The 21,359-nt window shown below is 35.8% G+C and overlaps 1 protein-coding gene across 1 annotated transcript in view; it reads left to right on the top strand.

Moving 5' to 3' along the window:
- Positions 1-20,023, top strand: part of LOC120773833 (integrin alpha-PS2) — a 68,091-nt gene extending 48,068 nt beyond the window's left edge. Inside the window, exons 5-13 of the mRNA XM_040102954.1 lie at positions 5,061-5,122; positions 6,706-6,754; positions 10,261-10,335; positions 14,657-15,045; positions 15,127-16,010; positions 16,187-16,430; positions 16,498-16,667; positions 16,742-18,773; positions 18,870-20,023. Of these exons, the coding sequence (XP_039958888.1) occupies positions 5,061-5,122; positions 6,706-6,754; positions 10,261-10,335; positions 14,657-15,045; positions 15,127-16,010; positions 16,187-16,430; positions 16,498-16,667; positions 16,742-18,773; positions 18,870-18,959 (3,995 nt within the window). The 3' untranslated portion in view covers positions 18,960-20,023. The remainder of the gene's footprint in view (positions 1-5,060; positions 5,123-6,705; positions 6,755-10,260; positions 10,336-14,656; positions 15,046-15,126; positions 16,011-16,186; positions 16,431-16,497; positions 16,668-16,741; positions 18,774-18,869) is intronic.
- Positions 20,024-21,359: the final 1,336 nt, after the last annotated feature.

Genomic DNA, 21,359 nt, shown 5'->3' with positions numbered 1-21,359 from the left:
TTTAAAAACGATATCTTAAAAACTGAGGGACTAGTTCGTATAAATACTGACAGACAGACGGACGGACAGACAGACGGACATGGCTAAATCGACTCAGCTCGACATACTGATCATTTATATATATACTCTATAGGGTCTCCGACGATTCCTTCTGGGTGTTACAAACTTCGTGACAAACTTAATATACCCTGTTCAGGGTATAAAAGTGAAACCCATTAAATTACGAGTAGACTTTCAGCAGACCTAAAAGAGACGTTAAAGTACTAGACTTACATTTAAATAAGCCTCTCTTTAAGAAAATTGCATAGAATTTAACACATTTAAAACTAAATTACTTCAATGGTAATAAGAAGTCAATTCAAACAGCATTACGCATATCTGATACACTGCGAAAAATATGGTGACTGTCTGAAATTTTAGGTCGCAAGATCTTTTAATCGTGAGCTAGAAGTTTAATACTGTCAAATCGTATATATCTTGGTGTAAGCAGAAAAAAATATATATTTTGTACAATTTGATTAGACAATTCAAGCTTCCAGCAGTTCATACCACTTCAAAACGCGTGATAAATTTCATGAAAAGCTTTTTCCATAAGAAAACATGCTGTAAATAATTGTTTTATCAAAATGTTACCAAGGGCCGACGTTTATAGCCGAACTTTAATTTTATATTTTCATACCTACTAGAATTTGAAACTATGAGCCTCTAGGTATTAGGCACAAACTTCAAACATTAAGCTTACAGTGGTCAATAAAATTTGATAAAAAAAAGAAATATCCGTTGGTATTTGTTTTATGCTTTCAGTCTAAGGTTTCAACAAAGTCTTCTAGTGTTAGGTGCTTTCGATTCACCACTTTCACTCGTTAAAATATATTTCAGTTGTGGTCTCTACTAAAAAAATATTTTTGAAGCATATTATGCAGTTCAATCAAATAGGGAAAAGTACGCGGCTATTCCATTAAGTAGTTTGTTATGTTATCCGATCAATTATGCCAGTTTTCCTTACTTATACTGGTTCTTTGTTCGATTCGCTATCCAAAGCGTGTCGAATTCAGACAACTATTGTGACTGATAAATTTAAGAGAACAATCTTTAGCTTTTTCATGCCAATGGAAAAGGTAAGATACTCACATATTTTTGAAATGAAATGCTGAAAATCTATTAGAGATCTAATGGTGGACTGAGAAATTTTACAAGGCGTGCCCAAAAATAATATATAAGGAGTTACCTATTGAAAATTTCCAGCATTAAAAATATAATTTTTTTTCGTACAAAATAAAAATGAAAAACACTAAAAATTATAGTTAACAGAGGTCATTTGAAAGTATCAACCCTTGTAAAAATCGGATCGATGGAAAGTTTTTTGCCAGATTTAGTACAAAAAACAAAAAACACCAGAATATGTTCCCATAAATGAAGAAGTTTTACGAAAATTTTGACGAGAAAGATTTGTTGTTATTTTAAGACGTAAAATTTTAGAGTTGAAAATTTCTCCGTGATCTTCTAATACATACGAGTAATACTGAAATGTATTGTCACAATTACATGCATCAAGAGCCAAGAGCATCCACTAACTGCCGCAATGGACCTGGTGAACATTCCGAAGTTTCTCAGAGCAATAAATACCAACTTAACGCACCAAATGCCATACTAATAGTTACAAAGAATCTTTGAAGGCAAGGCTAGCGAAAAAAGTTAGCACGAAAAAAAAAATCACAAAAACAACAGCAATGGCAACAATCAACAAAGTACTACAACACAGTGACAACAACTTGGTGACTTGAAATGTTGCCACGATGTGGAGGAAAAAAGTGAAACAAAATGCTCGACAACAAAGCTAATTGAAATTCTACACGGGGGCGATTTTATTATGAGAATTACTTGAATTACCTTCTTGAATGGTGGAAAGTTATATGCGACTGCAGCACAAGGTACGGCAATAAGAACAACAAACAACAGTAAAACTATAATAACACAAATAATGTGTGAGCGCACTGAACGCACACAACCATACATACATACATACGTATACGCCAAGCAGTGTAGCATTGCCTGGAAGACAGGGAATGAGAATGCTTACGCGTCCAGGTTACGCTAGTTCGCAACGTGTACCACGTGCACAAACGTCCGACCGCGTTGCATGCACACAAAGCGCGCTACACAAAGCTAAAACAGCAACAACAATAACAATAAACACTTAAAAGCAGTAGCCACAAGCCACCATAGCGGTCGCTCAACACAAAGCTTCAAGGCGGCGAGGAAAGCCAGCAAAGTCAAGCACAAACAACACGAGGCGAGAGTGAGGCATGAAAGTTGGTGGAGTGCGGGGCGGAGCACAGAAGGTCTGCTCCTTAAATAGGCACTCCTTCGCATTCAAACAAAAACTTGTGATTTTTTATTACACACACCGTCTTCGGTGCCGCTCTGTGCCTTTGGTTCTGGCTGGCGAACGTTTAAATTGAAACACTTCGGCGACAAATTGTTATCGTTTAATTTGATCTTTCGCGCAGGCGCGCGCACGCGGTGTGGCACAATAGCGCGCACAATGTTGTGCAAACATTCTGACGGGCCAAACACAACGCGTGCAACAATAGCAACAAAGCGCACTGTGAAATCGCGTAAATAAAAGGCGACGCACGATCATTGCCACTGCCGCCGCGACTGCAAATGCTGTGCCAATACCGCTATTGTTGCTGCTTGCCGCATTTTGTCAACTTTGTTGTGTTGTTGCTTTTGCCACTGTTTTACTTGTTCGGTTTTTCTCTGTTTGAGTCTCTTACTTAGAATGTTGCTGCAATCGGCGCAAAGGTGTTGGCAAACTTTTGCAATCGCAATCGTTGCATTCACCTTCACCTCAAGCGCCTCGCTCACTTTCGCGTAGATTTGTGCCCTGTAGGGTAGTTGAGGCATTAAAATTACCCGAAACTAGCCAAACTAAAACGTGACAGCCTAAATGTATGCTACGAATGCTTTAAATCGCTTACATTTCTCTTTAAATTTCCCACAAGTCTGATAATTTTTATTATCGCTACTTTTATTATCGCAGTATGTTAGGTTAGATTAGATGGCTGATCAAAGATCGCACGTGAACTATATGTAGTCCTTTGTGATGCCATAGAAAGAATAACTACTGTTCGTTTTGGAACGCCAGCTCGGTGGCATGTCTGAAAGTATGCGCTCCCAAGTGTTTAAGTCTTGACTTCTTAAACGCGAGACAGTCAAGAAAGAAATGTTGTGTAGTTTCCATCTCTATTTCTTCCATGCAGCTTCTGCAGTTAACGTCTGGTAGGATCCTCAGCCTTACTGCGTGGTCACCAATAGGGCAATGGTCCGTTAAATGCTTCAAAACTAAGTAGAGGCTAGCCTTACTGAGGGCAAAGAGATCACTAAATCTATTCAGCTATTTAGTAGTAGAATACAAGAGGATACGGGAGCACCGATTCGCTCTCATTCTACCGATAGCGGTTCTAAGGAACCTCGAAGTAACTCGTTATGCTTTTTGAATGTTTCATATTAGTCTTCTTCGAGGTTTCGATTGAAATTACCTCTACAAATGAAGAGAGTCGTTTTATAATCGCTGCGATTTTACGTATTTTGGCTTTTGGTACGTCCTCTTGTTTTGCTTTGTGATATTTCTGTTAAAACTATTTGATTCTCTCCTTATCCAATTGATTTAAATATGATTTCGGAAATTTTATTACCAAACGCGGATTTTTCGCATTATTGTTTTACTAAATACAGATTCATTTAATCTCATACCGCTGGTGTATTTTCGGATAAAAACGAAAATGGTTGTCTCGAAAAGTGAAAATTTTTGAGGATCGAAAAATATCATCTTTTTGCAAGTATTTTTTTTTTTGGTTTCGGTTTGTTACTTAAATTTTTTCTACCCCTGATTCGACTTAAATTCGCTTTTCTGATTTGATAATAACTGTTTTATTTTAAAAGTTACGGTAGGTTAATCTGGTAGGCCAATAGGCCATGCTTAGACCAGTTTCGGTCGGTTGCAATAACAGATGGAGTTCAGTTGCTTGGTTCAAGAGGAGTAGTCATCCTTTAGGATGCCTGCACTTGACTCGAATTTCAACGGACTCTGCGGCCTCGCTATCGATACCTTCTCTAGTGTATCATACCGTGGGGATGCCAGTTGCTTACAGCGTGATGCCAATGCCGCACAAGTGTACAAGAGATGCTCTATTGTTTCCCTGGTGCTCTGTTTTAGACATTTCCTGCAGTCTTCTCGGTTTGTCATCTGTCTGTTTATTTTAAAACCATAACAGCAACTATTTTTGGGCTTTGAAAATTGTAGTCCCAAGAACTCGAGACCTATTGGGAATATGTCTTAACTTCGTAAAACAAACTTTTTGTATTAAGCACCATTTTATACAAAATTTACCATACTGGCACGGTCTTAAGATAATACTTTTGTGTAAATAAAGTTCCTTAGTATTTGTTTGCCCAGTCTGAGCTAAAAAATCATGAATATCTTCTTCATGTTATTCGAAAAAGTTTTAGTTTCCCAACAGGGCGTTTTCTACATAAGCTTCTCAATATAAACTGAGTCCTTATATATAAATATATATAGTTATATGTCTGTATGTGGGCACATATGTATATCTGTGCAAAAACATTTTATTGCAACGCAGTCGGTCTTCCTATTGCCTGTGTCAGCTTGTCAGCTTTCAATTCCGTCAGGAATAATTATCCTTATTTGGTTATTTGGCATTTCAAGCAACTCTTTTATGCATTTCCTGCGCTTTTGGTTCATGACAAATATTTTCGTTATTTCTCGGACATACAAAAGTACAAGTGTACATACGACTACATCTCAAGTCCATTTAACAGCGTGTAAGAAGATATGTGCAAGAATGTCATTGCTTTGCATTGGGTTAGGATGAGAAATTGCCATTGGATTGACCGCTTGAAACTCTAAAGAAGATTAGTATTAGAATTATTATTTACTACCTATGTCTTAATTTTAAGATTCAAATTAATAATATAATATTAACATCAGCGTATACTGTGCATATAAAAATTATTGCATTGTCATTTTTTTACAGACAACTGGGGTTACCATCGTCAAGGCTCCTGTCAGGCTGGCTTTAGTGCGGCAGCAAGCACTGTGAGTATTCAACTGCTTCTCAATAAATATTTATATCCATTTTATGATTATAAGTTTTATAAGTTGCAGTAAGAAAATGTTTCAAGAATCAAAAATTGATCTTTGCAGAGTAAATGCAGTGTCCATCCGTAGTAGTAAGACCTTTTACGTTCCTCTTGATGAGATATATTTTCGTTTTAACTATTGTAAAGTAATTTAGTAGGAGCGATCAGAGGAGCTAGAGATTATTTTCATACTGTGAATCTCTAAAATGGTAACTTTTTTAGTCTTAAAAATTATTTTTATGCCTTGCGTTTTTTTCGGGAAATTTTGCAATGCATGTAGGAAACTTTCGCCTCTCTCGATTGGTGTAAACCAGAGGCGGATCTAGGGGGAAAACTGCGGTAGAGTTTCCCCCAACCAAAAGTTAGTTACACAATATTGATCAAAAATAAAATAATAGTCTACAGTTACACACTTCTCATATTAAGTACAAAATTATATAGTTCCCCCTACAATTTTAGGGGTTATATGGGTTTCCTTGGGTAAAAACAGCCTTTTTCAACAGTTTTTTTCTCATATAAAAAATTAAATATTTTATTAGAGTTTTTTATTGTTACAAACATAAGCTATTGACAAAGAAATTCTGAAATTTTTGGAAAAAATATTTTAAGCTCGCCCAATGCGACGCCATTCCCGGTGATCCCTCGAAAAAGGACGCGCCCGCCTTGGCAGGATAAGTGAAATTTTTAGTGAAAACTTCGCGACATTTTTTTTTTCAAAAAATGGTAATCGAAAAAATACTTTGCCAAGTTTTTAAGAATTGAATCTCAAAGACCCGTCTAAAATTTCATTAAGATCGGTTGAGTAGTTCTCGTAAAATCTTGTCAACCGACTTCAAAAACACAGTTTTGAGAAAAACATGTTTAAAGACCGAGCGCATAAGTTCTTAAGGCTGCATCTCAAAAACTATTACTCGGATCAACTTGAAAATGTAGGACAATATTCTAGAGGTATTGTAGAATTTAATACGAGTCAGTCATTAACAAGAATAGAATTTTTTAAACCCGTAAACCTAAATAACGCCTAATAATGCTTTCATTAAAAAAAAACAAATGAAGTGTATATGGGACATAAAAAGACAGGTCTGCACCGAATTTCGTGGATTTTTTTCGTCATGATATTTATGTGTAAATATAAGAATTGTTTACATAAATTTTGAGGTTATGTGAAAAAGATGTTTATACAAAGTTTATAGATCTTTTCATTACCTACAACTTTGTCATACAATTTCTTTCTCATAGTTTTGCCGCGAATTGACTTAAACCATTTTTAAAACTTAAAAATTCGATCACACTCCTACTGTTTGTTTTCCAGACCACAGATCGCCTGTAAATTATTTTTGCTTTACTTTTTGATATTTTATCATTAATTTTTCTATGATGTTTTTTACTTTTTACCATTTTCACAGGCTTGTGCACTGGTATAAATCCTATGTTTTGAAAAATGTTTTCGAGAAATTACTATTTTTTCATAAAAAATATTGATCAATCTTTTACATTTTCATTTAAATAATAATAAGCGCATTTTATTGACAATTCTAGCGCGGTGATCGTTTGTACATTGGTGCGCCCGGCAGTTGGTACTGGCAAGGTAAGAAGTTTGTTAAAAATAGCTGCTGAAGTATTTTATTAATATGTTTTTCAAGTAGTTAATTTGAATACTTAAAGCTATTGAATATTATTTATGTATGACTAGTAAGTAAATATCAAGTGGAATGCGCAAAATTGTTCTATAAGAAAATTTATTTTACAAAAAAAAAAAAATCGTTACATAAAAAAGTTGTTTAGCTTATCGAATAATTTAGAAACCATATATTTCGTATCAGCTTAATATTTTACCTTAGAAAACCAACTCCAACAAAATTATACCTAAATACAAATCCAAAACTGCAGACCCACACAAAATTAAACTGACAAACAAATAGAAATATTTAGTAGATGAGTACATATACACCAAACGTAAAAACGTAGTCTAAGTCATATAACGGGTTATTCTAAACATACCATATAGAAACTCATAAATATTCTATAATATTACTGTTAAAACTAAATGTTCGGTAGTTGTTACTTAAATATTCGTAAAATATTTTGTGGTTAGAATTGATTTTAAGTATTTCTTGTGATTGCTTGTGACAACTAAACGCAACCAGGTATTGCCTACGTATCTACGTATCTGTTGGTGTAAACTTTGTAAATGTATGCATTTATGTATGTATTTGTATGCCTCAAAGCGGTCTTAGAAGCTAAGCGCGCATGCGTCCGCTGGGGGAAATAAATAGCAACAAACGAAAATATCCAACACTGGAAATTGAATTTATTTTTGTTGTAGTTCGATTTTTCCTTCTGCCCATATTTGTACGAGCATTTATACGAATATGTTATATGCGGCATCGCATCACGTGAGCGCATAATTTGTGGCATAAAACGCGATTATCGTGATCCTGCTGTTTTAGTAATGCATGTGTATTTATTGCTGTTATTGTTGTTTTCTTCTTATAATCGTCGTACTGTCGTGCAACAACAGGGACAAAATATCGACAAGTAAAACATAGTTTCAAAAATCCATGTAACTAAGTATAAGTAAAAATATACACTGAGAAAAACGATTTTATAAATATATGAGTTTTCTAAAAATCAAAAAAAAAACTTGCATGCATAAGTGATTTTATGGCCTCATTTTATGGTCTAATTTTAATTTTAAACTAATTATATGTTACAAATAAGTTTAAAACTAAGCATAAATATTAAAATGAAAGTTTCGTGGCGCGAGCTTTCACGAAAAATAAGCACTTTTAGAATTACAACGTAATAATATTTAAATGAAAGCAGGGAATTGAGTCATGTATATTGTGCATTAAGAGCATATAATTTAAAACACATTTATCGCGTAATTAGGTACTAAAAAGCTATGTGAAAGCTTTGACTGCATAATGCCAGCTGACATGTGAAATTTTTATCTAAAACATGCCAAAGCCTCTGGCAAAGCAAAATGTAGAAATAAAAATATTTTACCGTGCTTGAACTGGTTATGCACGAGTATGAGCTTTCACATTTAAAAGCTTCGAAGAAACTGTAAAAATTAGCGAATTGAGCCATGTACTGTGCATTAAAAGCATATAATTGTATTCACGTTTATCGCGCGAGCAGGTGTTAAAAAGCTACGTGAAACTTTGACAGCATAATGCCAGGAAACATGTGAAATTTGTATTTAAATCATGCCAGAGTCTCAGGAAAAGCAAAATATTGAAAAAAATAATTTTTTTGGGAAGTGATTATGCACGAGTATGAGCTTTCATATTTAAAAGCTTCGAAGAAACTGAAAACAATTTAGTTTTTCGCACATTGATTTAAATATTTTGTTGCATAAAACTTACTATTTCACCAATAAAAAATCAATTATATGAACTCAAATCGAAAATTAAATTTCACATGAAATGGTGTAAAAGACGTGAAAAACTATTTTATTAACTTTCTCGAATTCACTCATAACAAAATAAGGGCATCCAAAGAATATTCATGACAAATTTTTAGTAAATCGACTGATTGGAACTAGAGATATTGTGACGACTACGTCGAAGAAAGTAGTGTCGAGAAAATCGCGTTGAAAATTTAGGTTTAGTCTAAGCCAGCTAAATTTTCACGACACTAAAAGGAATAAATCTTTGAAAATATTTAAAGTGTACAAAAATATGTAATTTTTTAGGGAGATATTTTGTAGTGTTTAATCTATTTTTTTTGTTTTGTATATTTCTGGACTAGAATACACTTTTGAAGTAGAGCAATAAAAAAATCATTGCACCAAAGAGCATAGAACTTAATCAAGCTTTAATATAAGTGTGTTTCTACAGAACTAGAAATAATAGAAAACGCTTTCACTTTACATTAAAGCTGATGGGAATAGGATAGCTTTCACAGAACTTGAAACAATAGAAAAGCTTTCACTTTACATTAAAGCTGATAGGAATAGGATAGCTTTCACAGAACTTGAAACAATAGAAAAAGCTTTCACTTTACATAATAGCTGATAGGAATAGGATAGCTTTCACAGGACTTGAAACAATAGAAAAAGCTTTCACTTTACATAAAAGCTGATAGAAAATTGTATGTTTTTGTCAAATTCTATGAAAGTTTTTAACAGCTTTTATGAAAAGTGCAAGCTTTTTGAAACGAGATATATTAATGTGTAATTTTTAGTATAAATTATTTAAATAATTTTATGAAACTTACGTCTAATTTGTATTTATCGAAAAGTAGGGTTTATTCGAATATGGATTCTTATCACTACAAAGCTCTAATAATTATAATTATGTTGTATATTTTTAAAAATATATATATTTAGATGTATGTATATAATTTCTATGATTAACGACTGAAAATTTTTTTAACAACACAAATTTTAAAAATATTCTCAATGTTATATTGGCTTCACTCTAAATAATTTATGTGTATTTAAACTAAAATTAAAAATATTTTGCCACAAATATTTGCAAAGGATAAAATTAAGGCAAAAACTGCTATAAAATCTTTTAGCATATCTTTCCAATAATTTCATCCAAAGTAAATAGTGAATAAGTTGCTTAGCTTCAACATTTAAAAAATAAAATTTCAACTCCCTAGTATCGTCAAATTTGCTTTGCCAAAATATTCCTTGCAAATATTTGCTACTAAATTATTTGCTGTTAAATGTATCTACCTTTTTATCAAATTTTGTACACTATTAATTAATTTATTTTATTGCCGTTATTTATTTTCTTCTCGTTTACCGCCCGATTCTGCACCCTTTCCTACAAAAATATGAAATAAAAAACACAAAACTATGCAAAAAAAAAAACAAAAAAAAATCAACAAACCCAACTTAAATCTGTAACTCTATAACAATCTTGTGTTGCGAATTGTTGTTGTTTCGTTGTTGTGCTATTCTCAACCAACCAATCGACCAAATAAAACAACCAACTAAAAAAAATTTTTAATAAAAAATTAATTAAAAAAAATAATAATATTACCAAATATGTATAAAACGAAAACTAACACAAAAAAAAATATAAAACGAAACCATAAAAAATATAAAATAAATAAACAAAAACAATTCAAAAACAGGACAAGCCTACTCAATATCACCAGATGCAACCTTTCCATATAAGCCGCCATTTTATCAGCCCTTCGGCACCGGAGGTAAAGAAACTATGCATAAAGCAAGCGCTAAAACTCAGAATAAATCCTATAAGGAAAACCATAATCGAAACACTAAAATAAATTAAATGCAAAAAAGAACAAAAAAACTCATAATCTTACTTAACAACAAAAATAATATTTGGTTAATTAAGTGGCCTTTGCTTCTTCTAAATTCTGTTTATCGCTTTTCTTATAAACAAATGAGTTTTTCATCATTTAACTTCATACATAGTATGTAAAGACTTCAGAGTATATTATATAAAGAGACACCCTGTATAAAGGCGGTAAAAGTGTAACTGTATATGTAAATGGGCTTATGTAATTGCAATAAAAAACGCTGCGTAATATTGCTCACTGCTTTTTTGTTGTTGTCATTGCTGTTGCTGTTGCTGTAATTGTCTTCTCGTCTGCCTTGTAACCACACATACATACAAATGTATATCTCTAATACATAGAACAAACCACCCTGTATACATATTAATGACTTGAACGCAAGGGTTCTGTGGCTCCATATTAGCATTGTTGTTGGTTGTCGGTATCGATACTAACTCAAAATTCTAAATTTCATACCTTCCCTTCACATATAATTTTGGTTTAAGTGCTTTAGAAAAAATATTTAAAAAAATAATTTAAATTTTTTAAGCTAAATTTTTAACTTCAATTTTACATATTTACTGGTTTGGCATTTGGTGTTTTTAATTTAAGAGTTGGCAGAACTTTTGTGTAAGACTCAGGGTTGCAATTATGCACGCTGCGCCAAAAAGCTTGCAATAAATCATTAATCACTTCATTTTTGCGTCGTTTCTTGTTTGAGAACACCTACATATATCACGTCCTAGTGGATCATCATCGTCGTGTGCACCGTTTTCTTTCATTTGAGGTTTACTGATTATTATAGGGAAAACCCATAAAGTTATGTTTAAAAAAATTTTTTTTTTTTTCATATTATACAGTTTAAAAGTGTTCCGAATTTATTTAATACATTGATTATATTTCACATTAATTTTCTCAGAACTTTTGTCTTGATCTTGGACATACTCGCTGTGCTAAATTATAAATACATACAGTTTGTTAAAGTGCTATTGAGTTCTTATATATACATGGGACTTCAAAAAATCGTGAATATATGTACATATATACATATACATATATGCATATATATTTAATGCATATAGTGGGAAACATTCTCCGCAAATTTGAAATTGATCCGGTAACTATTTTCTGAGTTATGACCGTATTAATCGAAGTTTTTAACTTAGTTGAGCCGATTATCCAAAATCTTAGAAGCGTTTTGCTCTGTACGCTATTTTCAGAGTCGGTGAAGAAATTTTCTTCGAAACATCTGGATCGACCGACATTTAACACGACCCTTTTGGCTATATTTTTCAGGTATCGTTTGTAAGAATAAGATTTTTATTATAATAATTTCGATTCAGCCGCTCTGAAAGGTACATTTTTTCACAAAACAAATATTTTGTTGGAAGCCGCCGGTTTGTCAAATATTAAAATTTTGACTTCGAACATAACCTGTATTCATCTATATGAACACGATCTCTTAAAACTCAATCGCAATATTTATAATAGCACTTTTGAGTTATGGTCCTTCCGAAATACCCAAGTTGATTGTATTTTAAGAATAAATCTAACTACAAATATGACTTAGGATACGATTTTAAGAAGTCCGATCAATACTAAGAAGTTAAACATATACTCTGAACACTGTTGGAATCAAAGGAGGAATATTTCTCAGTATATTTCAGAAGCAACACAGTTAGATTGCTGAGAAATATCAATAAAATATCATATTACAAAAATTCAGAGAAGAGAGAAATTGAAATTCAGATTCCTTACTCCCATTTAAATTGAAAGCCAATTTTTGAGCGATCCTCAAATTTAGCGAAGATCTGATTTACTTTAAAAGATAGTTTCGAACGGGTTTTTCAATAAGAGCGCTACAAAATTTATTTTTTTTTTCAATAAAAGGAAAACGGTTTGGGATATCAAAGAAAATCTTTATTCCCGTGAAATTCGATGCTATTATAATGTATGTATATGATGCTCAATTTCTTTCGCATGGCCACCACGGCCACGCTTGCAGAAGTCTAGGCTTAACACAATTTTCCGACGGTTTTCAAGCTTAAATCGGCCGATACTGCTGCAATTTCACTTTCGATATTAGTACGTAGTTCATCAATCGTCGCTGTCTTGTTGAAATAGATCATAGACTTCACGTAACCCCACAGGAAATAGTCTAACGGTGTCAAATCACACGAAAGAGGCGGCCAATTTACTGGACCATTTCGTGAGATAACACGTTCACCAAACTTCGTTTTAAATAAATCCATTGTGACATTCGCTGTGTGGCTTGTAGTGCCGTCCTGTTGGAATCACATATTGTCTGAGTCCACATCAATCATCATCATTCAATTCGGGTCAAAATTATTCGGTTATCATTGAGCGGTAGCGACTGTCATTCACACTAACGTGTTGGTCTTCATCATCACGGAAGAAGCACGGCCCAATGACGTCGCCGGCCCATAAACCGCAACAAACGGTAATATTTTTGGGATGCAATGGTGACTCATGGAGTATGTGTGGATTGCTGCCTGATCAACATCGCATATTTTGCGTATTGACGAAGCCATTCAGCCAGAAATGACCCGCATGGCTGAAGACGATTTTTCGATGAAAATTCGGATCATTTTCAATTTGTTGGTCAGCCCAATTCACGATCATACGACGATTTTGGTGATCAAGCGGCTTCAGTTCTTGCGTAAATTTGATCTTTGATATATAGGCTAAGATCTTATCGGAAAGTTCCACACATCGACGTCACAGAGATGCCCAACGCTTGAGAGAGATTGATTTGGGTCTTCCTCAATTGATGCGCTAGCGCCAACAATATTCTCAACACTACAGAGACTTCTTTGTCTCACTGGTACGGAAAAATTTTGTACTGTGCCTGTGGATTCAAGTTTTTCCACTAGAGGCTCAATTGTGGATATGACAGGAAGATTGTGACGACCATAAATTGGCTGTAGCGCTCTTAAAGTTGAGGACACTGACTCGGAATTTCGGTAGTAAATTTAATAATTTCGACACGTTGTTGGATCGTATATCTTTCCATGATGAAATGCCCAACCTTACTGAAAAGAATTGTCACGCTTTTGTTGCGTTTCTATGGAAAACACTTTATTTTTCAATTAAACTACAATGATGTTGAGTTGTTGAGGGAACAAGGAAACAATCTTCCACTTTCTCTGCGAATGCCCAGCTCTAGCACAGATCCGACACAAAACACTTGGAATCCATCAAGCACCGAACCTTAAATGGATTTCCACTAAAAGCATATCGGACGTAAGTAGTTTCATCGAAACCTCAAAATGGTTTGAGAGAAATGGTGAAAAGTAATAGCAGATACAGGAGGTTCTACGAATAGTGTATCAAAATGGCACATCAAGTGCTAATTGAGCCCGATAGGGCTGCACTCCTACCTACCTATCTACAACGATGTTCAGAAATTATTTAAGAACACATCAAATCGTCATTATCAGAAACATTTTTCGGAGCCGAGAGAACTACTATGAATTGAGATGAACCATTTGAAAAAAACAGACGAAATAAACTCGTTTCCTTATTTTGGATCGAGTCTTAATATTACCCGTTCTTTCTCCTATGCGACCAATTGTTCAACATATTCAAATATTAATTTATGATTATAAAAATTAATATATTCGACGGCTTTGAAACGCTCATAATTATTTATAATATTTAAAGGAAGAGAAAGTGAAAAAAATATATTTTTTATTTTATAAAAGAATCACAAATGAAATTAAATTAATCATTTTTATACTTTTTACGTAGAAATATAATATAATATACCATAAATACTAGTCTATTTCATTCATAACATATCTAGCGAATAAAAACTCATCTAAGCATAGTTAAAATCAACATTTGTGGACACATAAACTAAAACTCATCAAATAATTTATAACCAAGTACATTATCATAATTAAAATAAATTAGTAACTTCATAATTTATACGTAAATACTGTTAGTTTGGTGACTATGACCTAACTTTTCTACTTAACTACCAATTTCGGCCGACTAACCAAAGTAGCAGAGCTACAAACACACACATCGAAGCACATCATAACGGTATATTTAATCTACACAAATTTCACCAGCAACTGAACGCTTTTACTAAACGCTTTGAGAACTTACAAAGAAATATATGATACTTTGTAAATAAATTAGTTAATTATATAAAACGAAGAACACAAGAAAAAAAATGTACTAAATAACCGTTATTTAATAGGTCAAACATATTCGTATGACGTAACACGTCCGGAAAATCAAGTGTACTCAACGGCCGAGAGTAGCTCACAAGACGATGACTCCTACTTGGGCTACTCAATGACCACTGGCAATTTCAATGACGATCGGTTTGAGGACATAGCGATCGGTATGCCACGTGGTGCCGGTTTGCTCGGCAAAGTTGTGGTGAATCATTGGAATATGACGAATATATTCAATTTCACTGGACATCAGATTGGCGAATACTTCGGTTATGCGCTTGCTGCGTGCGATGTTGATGGCAATGGTTTGGACGATTTGATTATCGGTGCGCCGATGTATAGCGAACCGGGAAATGTGGAGGGTAAATACGATGTGGGACGCGTGTACGTCTTCTTGCAGATGGAGAGTGTGAGTATTGATAGTTGAAAGAGCAAGTGATGAAGTGGAAGCAGAAACTAACTGTATGTATAAATTTGCCTACTCTTCCAGGGTCCACGTTGGCCAATCGAGCATATACGCGAAGGTTACAATACGAAAGGGCGTTTCGGCTTGTCGCTCACCACGCTTGGTGATATCAATCGTGATGGTTATGGTGATTTTGCTGTGGGTGCACCCTATGATGGCCCCGAAGGTCGTGGCGTCGTTTACATCTTCCATGGTTCACCGAATGGTCCATTGTTGAAACCATCGCAGATTATCAAATCGGAGGATATTGTTGAGGGCGCACCATATCCACACACATTTGGTTTTTCACTTTCCGGTGGACTTGATATGGATGGCAATACATATCCCGATTTGGCGGTGGGTGCTTACGCCTCCGACAAAGTGTTCATTTTCAAGTCACGTCCTGTGGCGGCGGTCAATGCGATGACCTCATTTGTCAACCAATCGAAATTGATCAGTTTGGATGATCGTAAATGTCAGACGGTGCGTGATGGTAAACGTGTGCCATGTACGGAAATTATGACCTGTTGGAGTTATACGGGCGAATATTTGCCGCGTAACTTAGACTTTGATGTGTCCTGGGTGTTGGACGCCAAGAAACCGAAGAAGCCGCGTATGTTCTTCCTGCTCGATGAAGGCAAGAATATACGTAACTTGTCGATTAGTTTACAATATGGCAGAACTTATTGTCGGAATGAGACTGTTTATCTAGTGGATAATGTGCAGGACAAGCTAACACCCCTCGAAGTTGAGATGCGCTATGATCTGCGTAGCCGACGTCCTTTGGCTCCCGTAATTAGGCGTAAACGTGATTTGCTCGAACCCGTTATTGATCAGAATCGCGAGATCATTTTGCGTGATGCCATCAATATACAAAAGAATTGCGGTTTGGATAATATCTGTATACCCGATCTACAGTTGGATATTGTGTAAGTATTTCCATGCGTATCTTCGAAAATACAGAGTATGTCTTAAGTCTGTGTTCCGTAATGAAGGGGAAAACACTTTGAAAAGATGTAATTATCGGCAGACATCGTGAAACACAATTTGAAAACATCATACATCGGCTTTACCACTTTTAATAACAATATCTCTTTTACTATAGGACCGTCGACAAATACCTACATGGCTCACACAAGCCTCTAATTGTCGAAGTAACAGTCACGAATCGTAATGAAGATGCTTTCGAGGCTGCTTTCTACATGGTCATGCCAAAGGATTTGGACTTTATCAAGATTGAAAATTTGGTCGAGAAGGGTGATACGCCCATTACGTGTTCGGCACCTTCCGAAACGAACAACTACACGCTAAAATGTGATCTTGGCAATCCATTGCAGGAGAAGAAATTTGTGAGTAAACCTTTAGGACCGTCAACCAAATATTCAGTTTCTAACTACATTATTGTCCTCACTATAGGCGAAATTCAATGTGATCATGTTGCCATCGCAGACTTTCGGCATGTCTCCCAGCTATCACTTCTACATGGAAGCCAATTCGACCAATGCCGAAATCGATGGAAATCAACGCGACAATGTTGTAATTAAAAATATTGACATTTGGGTGGAAACCGATTTGGATATTGAAGGGTAAGTCATAGATATTATTATCGCTGATCAGTGCATAAGGATAAGTTTAAATTCATTGCTATTGCTGACTTTAGCGCCTCACTGCCCGATTTTCAACTCTACAAAGCGTCCGACTATTTGGCCATTGAAAATGCTACCAAAGAGGAGGATTTGGGTCCACAAGTTGTACATCTGTATAATATACGCAATAATGGACCCTCTTACATCGAGGAAGCTGTTATACTCATACATTATCCCAATGAAACTGTGGGCGGTGATCTCTTGATGTACATGTTGAATCAACCGGAAACACACGGCAATATTGTATGTGACCCACATTTGGGTGTCAATCCGCTTCGCTTGAAATTGGATAATAACTTGATGTACAAATCGTATCTGCGAGAGCGTGGCGTTATTTTCTCCACAGAGACGAGCAGCAGTAGCGCATCCAGCTCTGCGTCTGGTTCTGGCTCAACAATTTACAGTGGTGTCGAGACGGCTGAAGGTGCAAGCGCTGCTGGTACAGCTGTAACTATAGGGCGCGGCACCAAGGTACTAACCGCAGAGGAGAGAAGACGTCTTGAGAAGGAGGACGAACAGGAGGGTACTGGCGATGCTTCAGCTACACATATACAACGTGCGCACGAAGCCGCGGTGTCGAGCTCGCAATCGAGTTTCGGTGGTGCAGGCGCTGGTTATGGTGGCGGTGCTGGTACTGGCACCGGTAGCTCATACCAATGGTCCACATCGTCATCATCCTCTGGTGGTGGCAGTGGTGCTGGTGCGCATGGTCCCACTGTTATTGTACGCACAAAGAACACGACAACAAGTTATGATGCTAGCGGACGTCCGTATGTTGTGGAGAGTAGCACCGAATACTCAACTAGTTTGGATCGTGCTGGGCAATACTATGCGCAACCTTTGAATCAGGGACAACAACAGCATTCAGCAAACTACCAGCAAGCGGGCGGTTTTGCTGCTGACAATATCCATGGCAGTTATGGGGGTGCGCAGAGCACACAAGGTCACATACAAATGGCTGGACCGGGTGGTAGTAGTCAACCAGAGCAATCAATGTACGCCAACTACCAAGGCTCATCGGGTGGCGCTTACCGACCAAATCAGCTGAGACAGCAACAACAACAGCAGCAGTATCAACAAAAAGCATATCAGCCTTATGATGCGCGCCGCGGCTCAGTCTCATCATCCGCCACATACAATAGCAACAACAACAATTATAACAACTTTGGAGGCGCCGTTGGTGGCGGCAACTACGACAAAGTCAACACAAACGGTCAGGGCTTCCAAGCGGGTGTTTTGGATTTGGGCACAATGCATCGTGACAATGTGGACAACGAACTGCGTCAACACGATGGACAATTCGGTGATAACGGCGGCACCTCTTACGGCTATCAACAAACCTACACACGTCGCGTACGTTCACCAGCTGGCAATAAACCTTACTATGGCATGGAGAATGAAGACTATTATGATGAAGAAGCTATCCAGCAATCAGCGGGCCAACACCAAATAAATGCGCGAAATTCTCCTGCAACGCAGGGGCAACAACAACAACAGCGTAGTGCCGCCTATCAACAGTCGCAGTCGTCGAGCTCATACTCCTCCACCGGTGGTAGCCACAAGGAATCATCTTCGTCGTCATCGTCATCGTCCTCGTCGTCGTCATCTTCATCAGCTTCGCAGTCATCTTTCTCATCGGGTTCACAACTACGTCAAGACGCAGCCGCCGAGGCCGACGAATTGACGCAAATCGATTGGGTATCACCTTGCAAGGCGGCAAAATGTCAGACGCTACGTTGCGTAGCCAAGAATCTGGCCAAGGATGAGGGCGTATGGGTGTCTATACGCATGCGTACGGTGGCAAAGACAATGGAGAAATTAGCCGGTAATTTGCCGTTGAATGTTTCCACTATGGCCGCGGCGAATGTGACACGTTTGCCATACATTGGCGAGCCAAAGGTGCCGATCATAAAGACGCATGAAATATTTTACAAAGCCGAGCCGGAACCCATACCAGTGCCGGATGTGGTGCCACTGTGGGTAGTGGTGTTGGCGGCGTGCGCCGGTGCGCTCATTCTGTTATTGTTGATCTATTTACTGTATAAGGTTAGTAGTGCTGTCATGATTAGTTTGTTGTTAGTTTACAGAAACCTCTTTTTACGATTTTTATTTAATTTTAATTTCTTTGAATTTTTTGTGCAGTGCGGCTTCTTCAATCGCAATCGGCCACGTGATCACTCTATGGAGCGACAGCCACTACGTAACGGTTACCATGGTGACGAACATCTGTGAGCGCTACCGAGTCCATAAAATGGGCCGAATCCCCAACAAATTTAAACACCTAAAATTGCATATCACTCTTGACCTTTATCCGACATTTCAGGGCGGTTTTGCATTGAGATTAATTGTTGTTGTGCGCGTGAACTCTTACGCGTTTGTTTGCGGCGAAAACGACGGTGCTTGCTCAGCCGCATTGTGTGCGTTGTGTGCGATCTTTCGCAGTAACTAACCAAAACGAAGCCAAACGAAAGCGAAACATGTGGCTTCCACTTCTACTCGGCTCCGTGTAAAATTATTTGCTATTTAACCCTTTTTTATAATTAATTTTTAAATATATTTTTTTTTAAAAAGCTACCATACTATCTTTGCTAGTCACGAAATTTATTGTTGCATTTTCTACTCGTCGGCGCGTAAGCGAAAGCTAATAACTAAGCTTGCGGCCAGGCGAGTTGAAGAGAGCGCAAGCGCGACAAAAATGTGCTTTTAACATTTTTATCGGAGATTTTAATATTTAAATTGTAAAAATATACATACATTTAATATTAATTAAACAAAAGAAATTGAAAATACTGTTAATACATAAGTAATACTCTAATGTTGCCTTGTATATGATAAAAAACAGAGAGCGTACTAAACGAAAACTAGTTATTTCATGTTGTTGTAAAGCGAAAAGTGCTAATATTAATTTTAATAAGGGCCAAGGCCAATAATTAAAACAAAAACAAGAAAAAAACTATTAATCATAATTAAATGTGTGTTTGAGTGTGCGTGTGTGTGGAACTATAAGTGTGTTAGTGTGCGTATGGTACTGTTAAAAGCTAAGGCAAAAAGAAATATGAAAAACGAAAACACGAAATGCGAACTTGAAGCAAATAATTTAACTAAGTATGTTAAAAATTAATTATTTTTTTAATATTTAATTAATTTTTTTTAATGTCTACTAACCATAAATGTTATTTGTAAATACAATGTGAAACTGTAAGCATAATTTTATTGGGCTTAAATTGAAAGCACTGCCTTTTCTACAAGAAAATCACAACAACAATATAAATTTATGTACAATACAAGCTGAAAAAGTGTATAAAATAAATGTATTTATAATAAAAAAGTTTAAATATTGTTAGTTCTACTGAATCTCTTGCTCTATTTAGCATTACCGACAACCAATAGGCCTATCAAGTAATGCTTCGGCTTCGGCTGAAGAGCGCAGGTTTACTATTAGGCAGCATTAAGAAATTTAATGAAAAAGCTGATTTTGATACTAAGCATTATTATTTATATAATTTAAAACTAATATATTTGCTTACATTTTATTTTAAGTTTTCTGTTTATTAGCTGGCTTAATTAATTTATTAACTGTACTTATCAATTGCAGATTTATATTTTTTTAAGTTTATAAATAAACGCAACGTAAGAATAATTTAAATTAATAATAAAAAAAATATTTTTGTGTAAAAAACTGCATTTTAGTTTGAAATATTTTATATTCAAATATTCACAGAAAAAAGTTAGATATTCAGTTGAATTTATACTAGGTGTTGCAGCTGACTAAGAACGCGCTTGTCAGCTGTAATCTTGCTACTTCAGTGAAACATCCTTTGCTTAATGTGTCCAATTATCTATTTATTGCAAATAATTGGAGTGGTTAATAACACTGGGAACACTGTTTTTGTCACACGAAAATTTTCATGATTTTAGCTTATGTCGATGCAACCTCATTAACAATATATATTGTGACCAAAAAGCAATTGTAATTGAATTACCCGGGTAAATGCTATTTCAAAAAAATGTATGTTGCTGTGTTGGCAGCTCTGCCCTTAATAATCACGCCAAATATTAGCGTGATCTGTCAACCAGTTTATTTACAGCAGCTGCTTTGGTCAGTACACCTTAGTTGTGCGTTGCGACTTTTACAATGGATGAAAATATCGAACAAATTTTGTATTTCTAATCAAATTTCGTGTGAGGAATCGCTGCGAATATTGGAAGAGGCTAACGGTGATTAAGTTTTATCAAAAAACATAAACTTTCGAGTAGTACGAAACTTTCACAAACGACCGAGAGGTCGTTGAAGACATACCTCGTTCTGAACGACTTTCGACCTCTTCAATTTAAGGAAATGTTAAAAAAGTGAAGGATAAGGTGCTTGAAAATCGTTTTAGAGAGTTGGCGACAGAACTCAACATCACTCGCGAGTCCACTCGAATAATTTTTTTTATTGAATATTTTGGGTATGCAAAGCGTTATAACTGCCGACGAGACATGGGTTTATGGGTTTGACAAACAAACAAGTCAACAATCATCGGAATGGAGGCAAAAAACGAGCTGAAACCAAAAGAACAACGCCAAAGCCGCTCAAAAATCAAGCTGATGCTCATTGCTTTCTTTGATATTCATGGTTTGGTGCATCAT

This window comes from Bactrocera tryoni, chromosome 4, assembly GCF_016617805.1.
Source record: "Bactrocera tryoni isolate S06 chromosome 4, CSIRO_BtryS06_freeze2, whole genome shotgun sequence".
NCBI classification, from domain to species: Eukaryota; Metazoa; Arthropoda; class Insecta; order Diptera; family Tephritidae; genus Bactrocera; species Bactrocera tryoni.
This window is presented reverse-complemented; position numbering and strand designations above follow the sequence as displayed.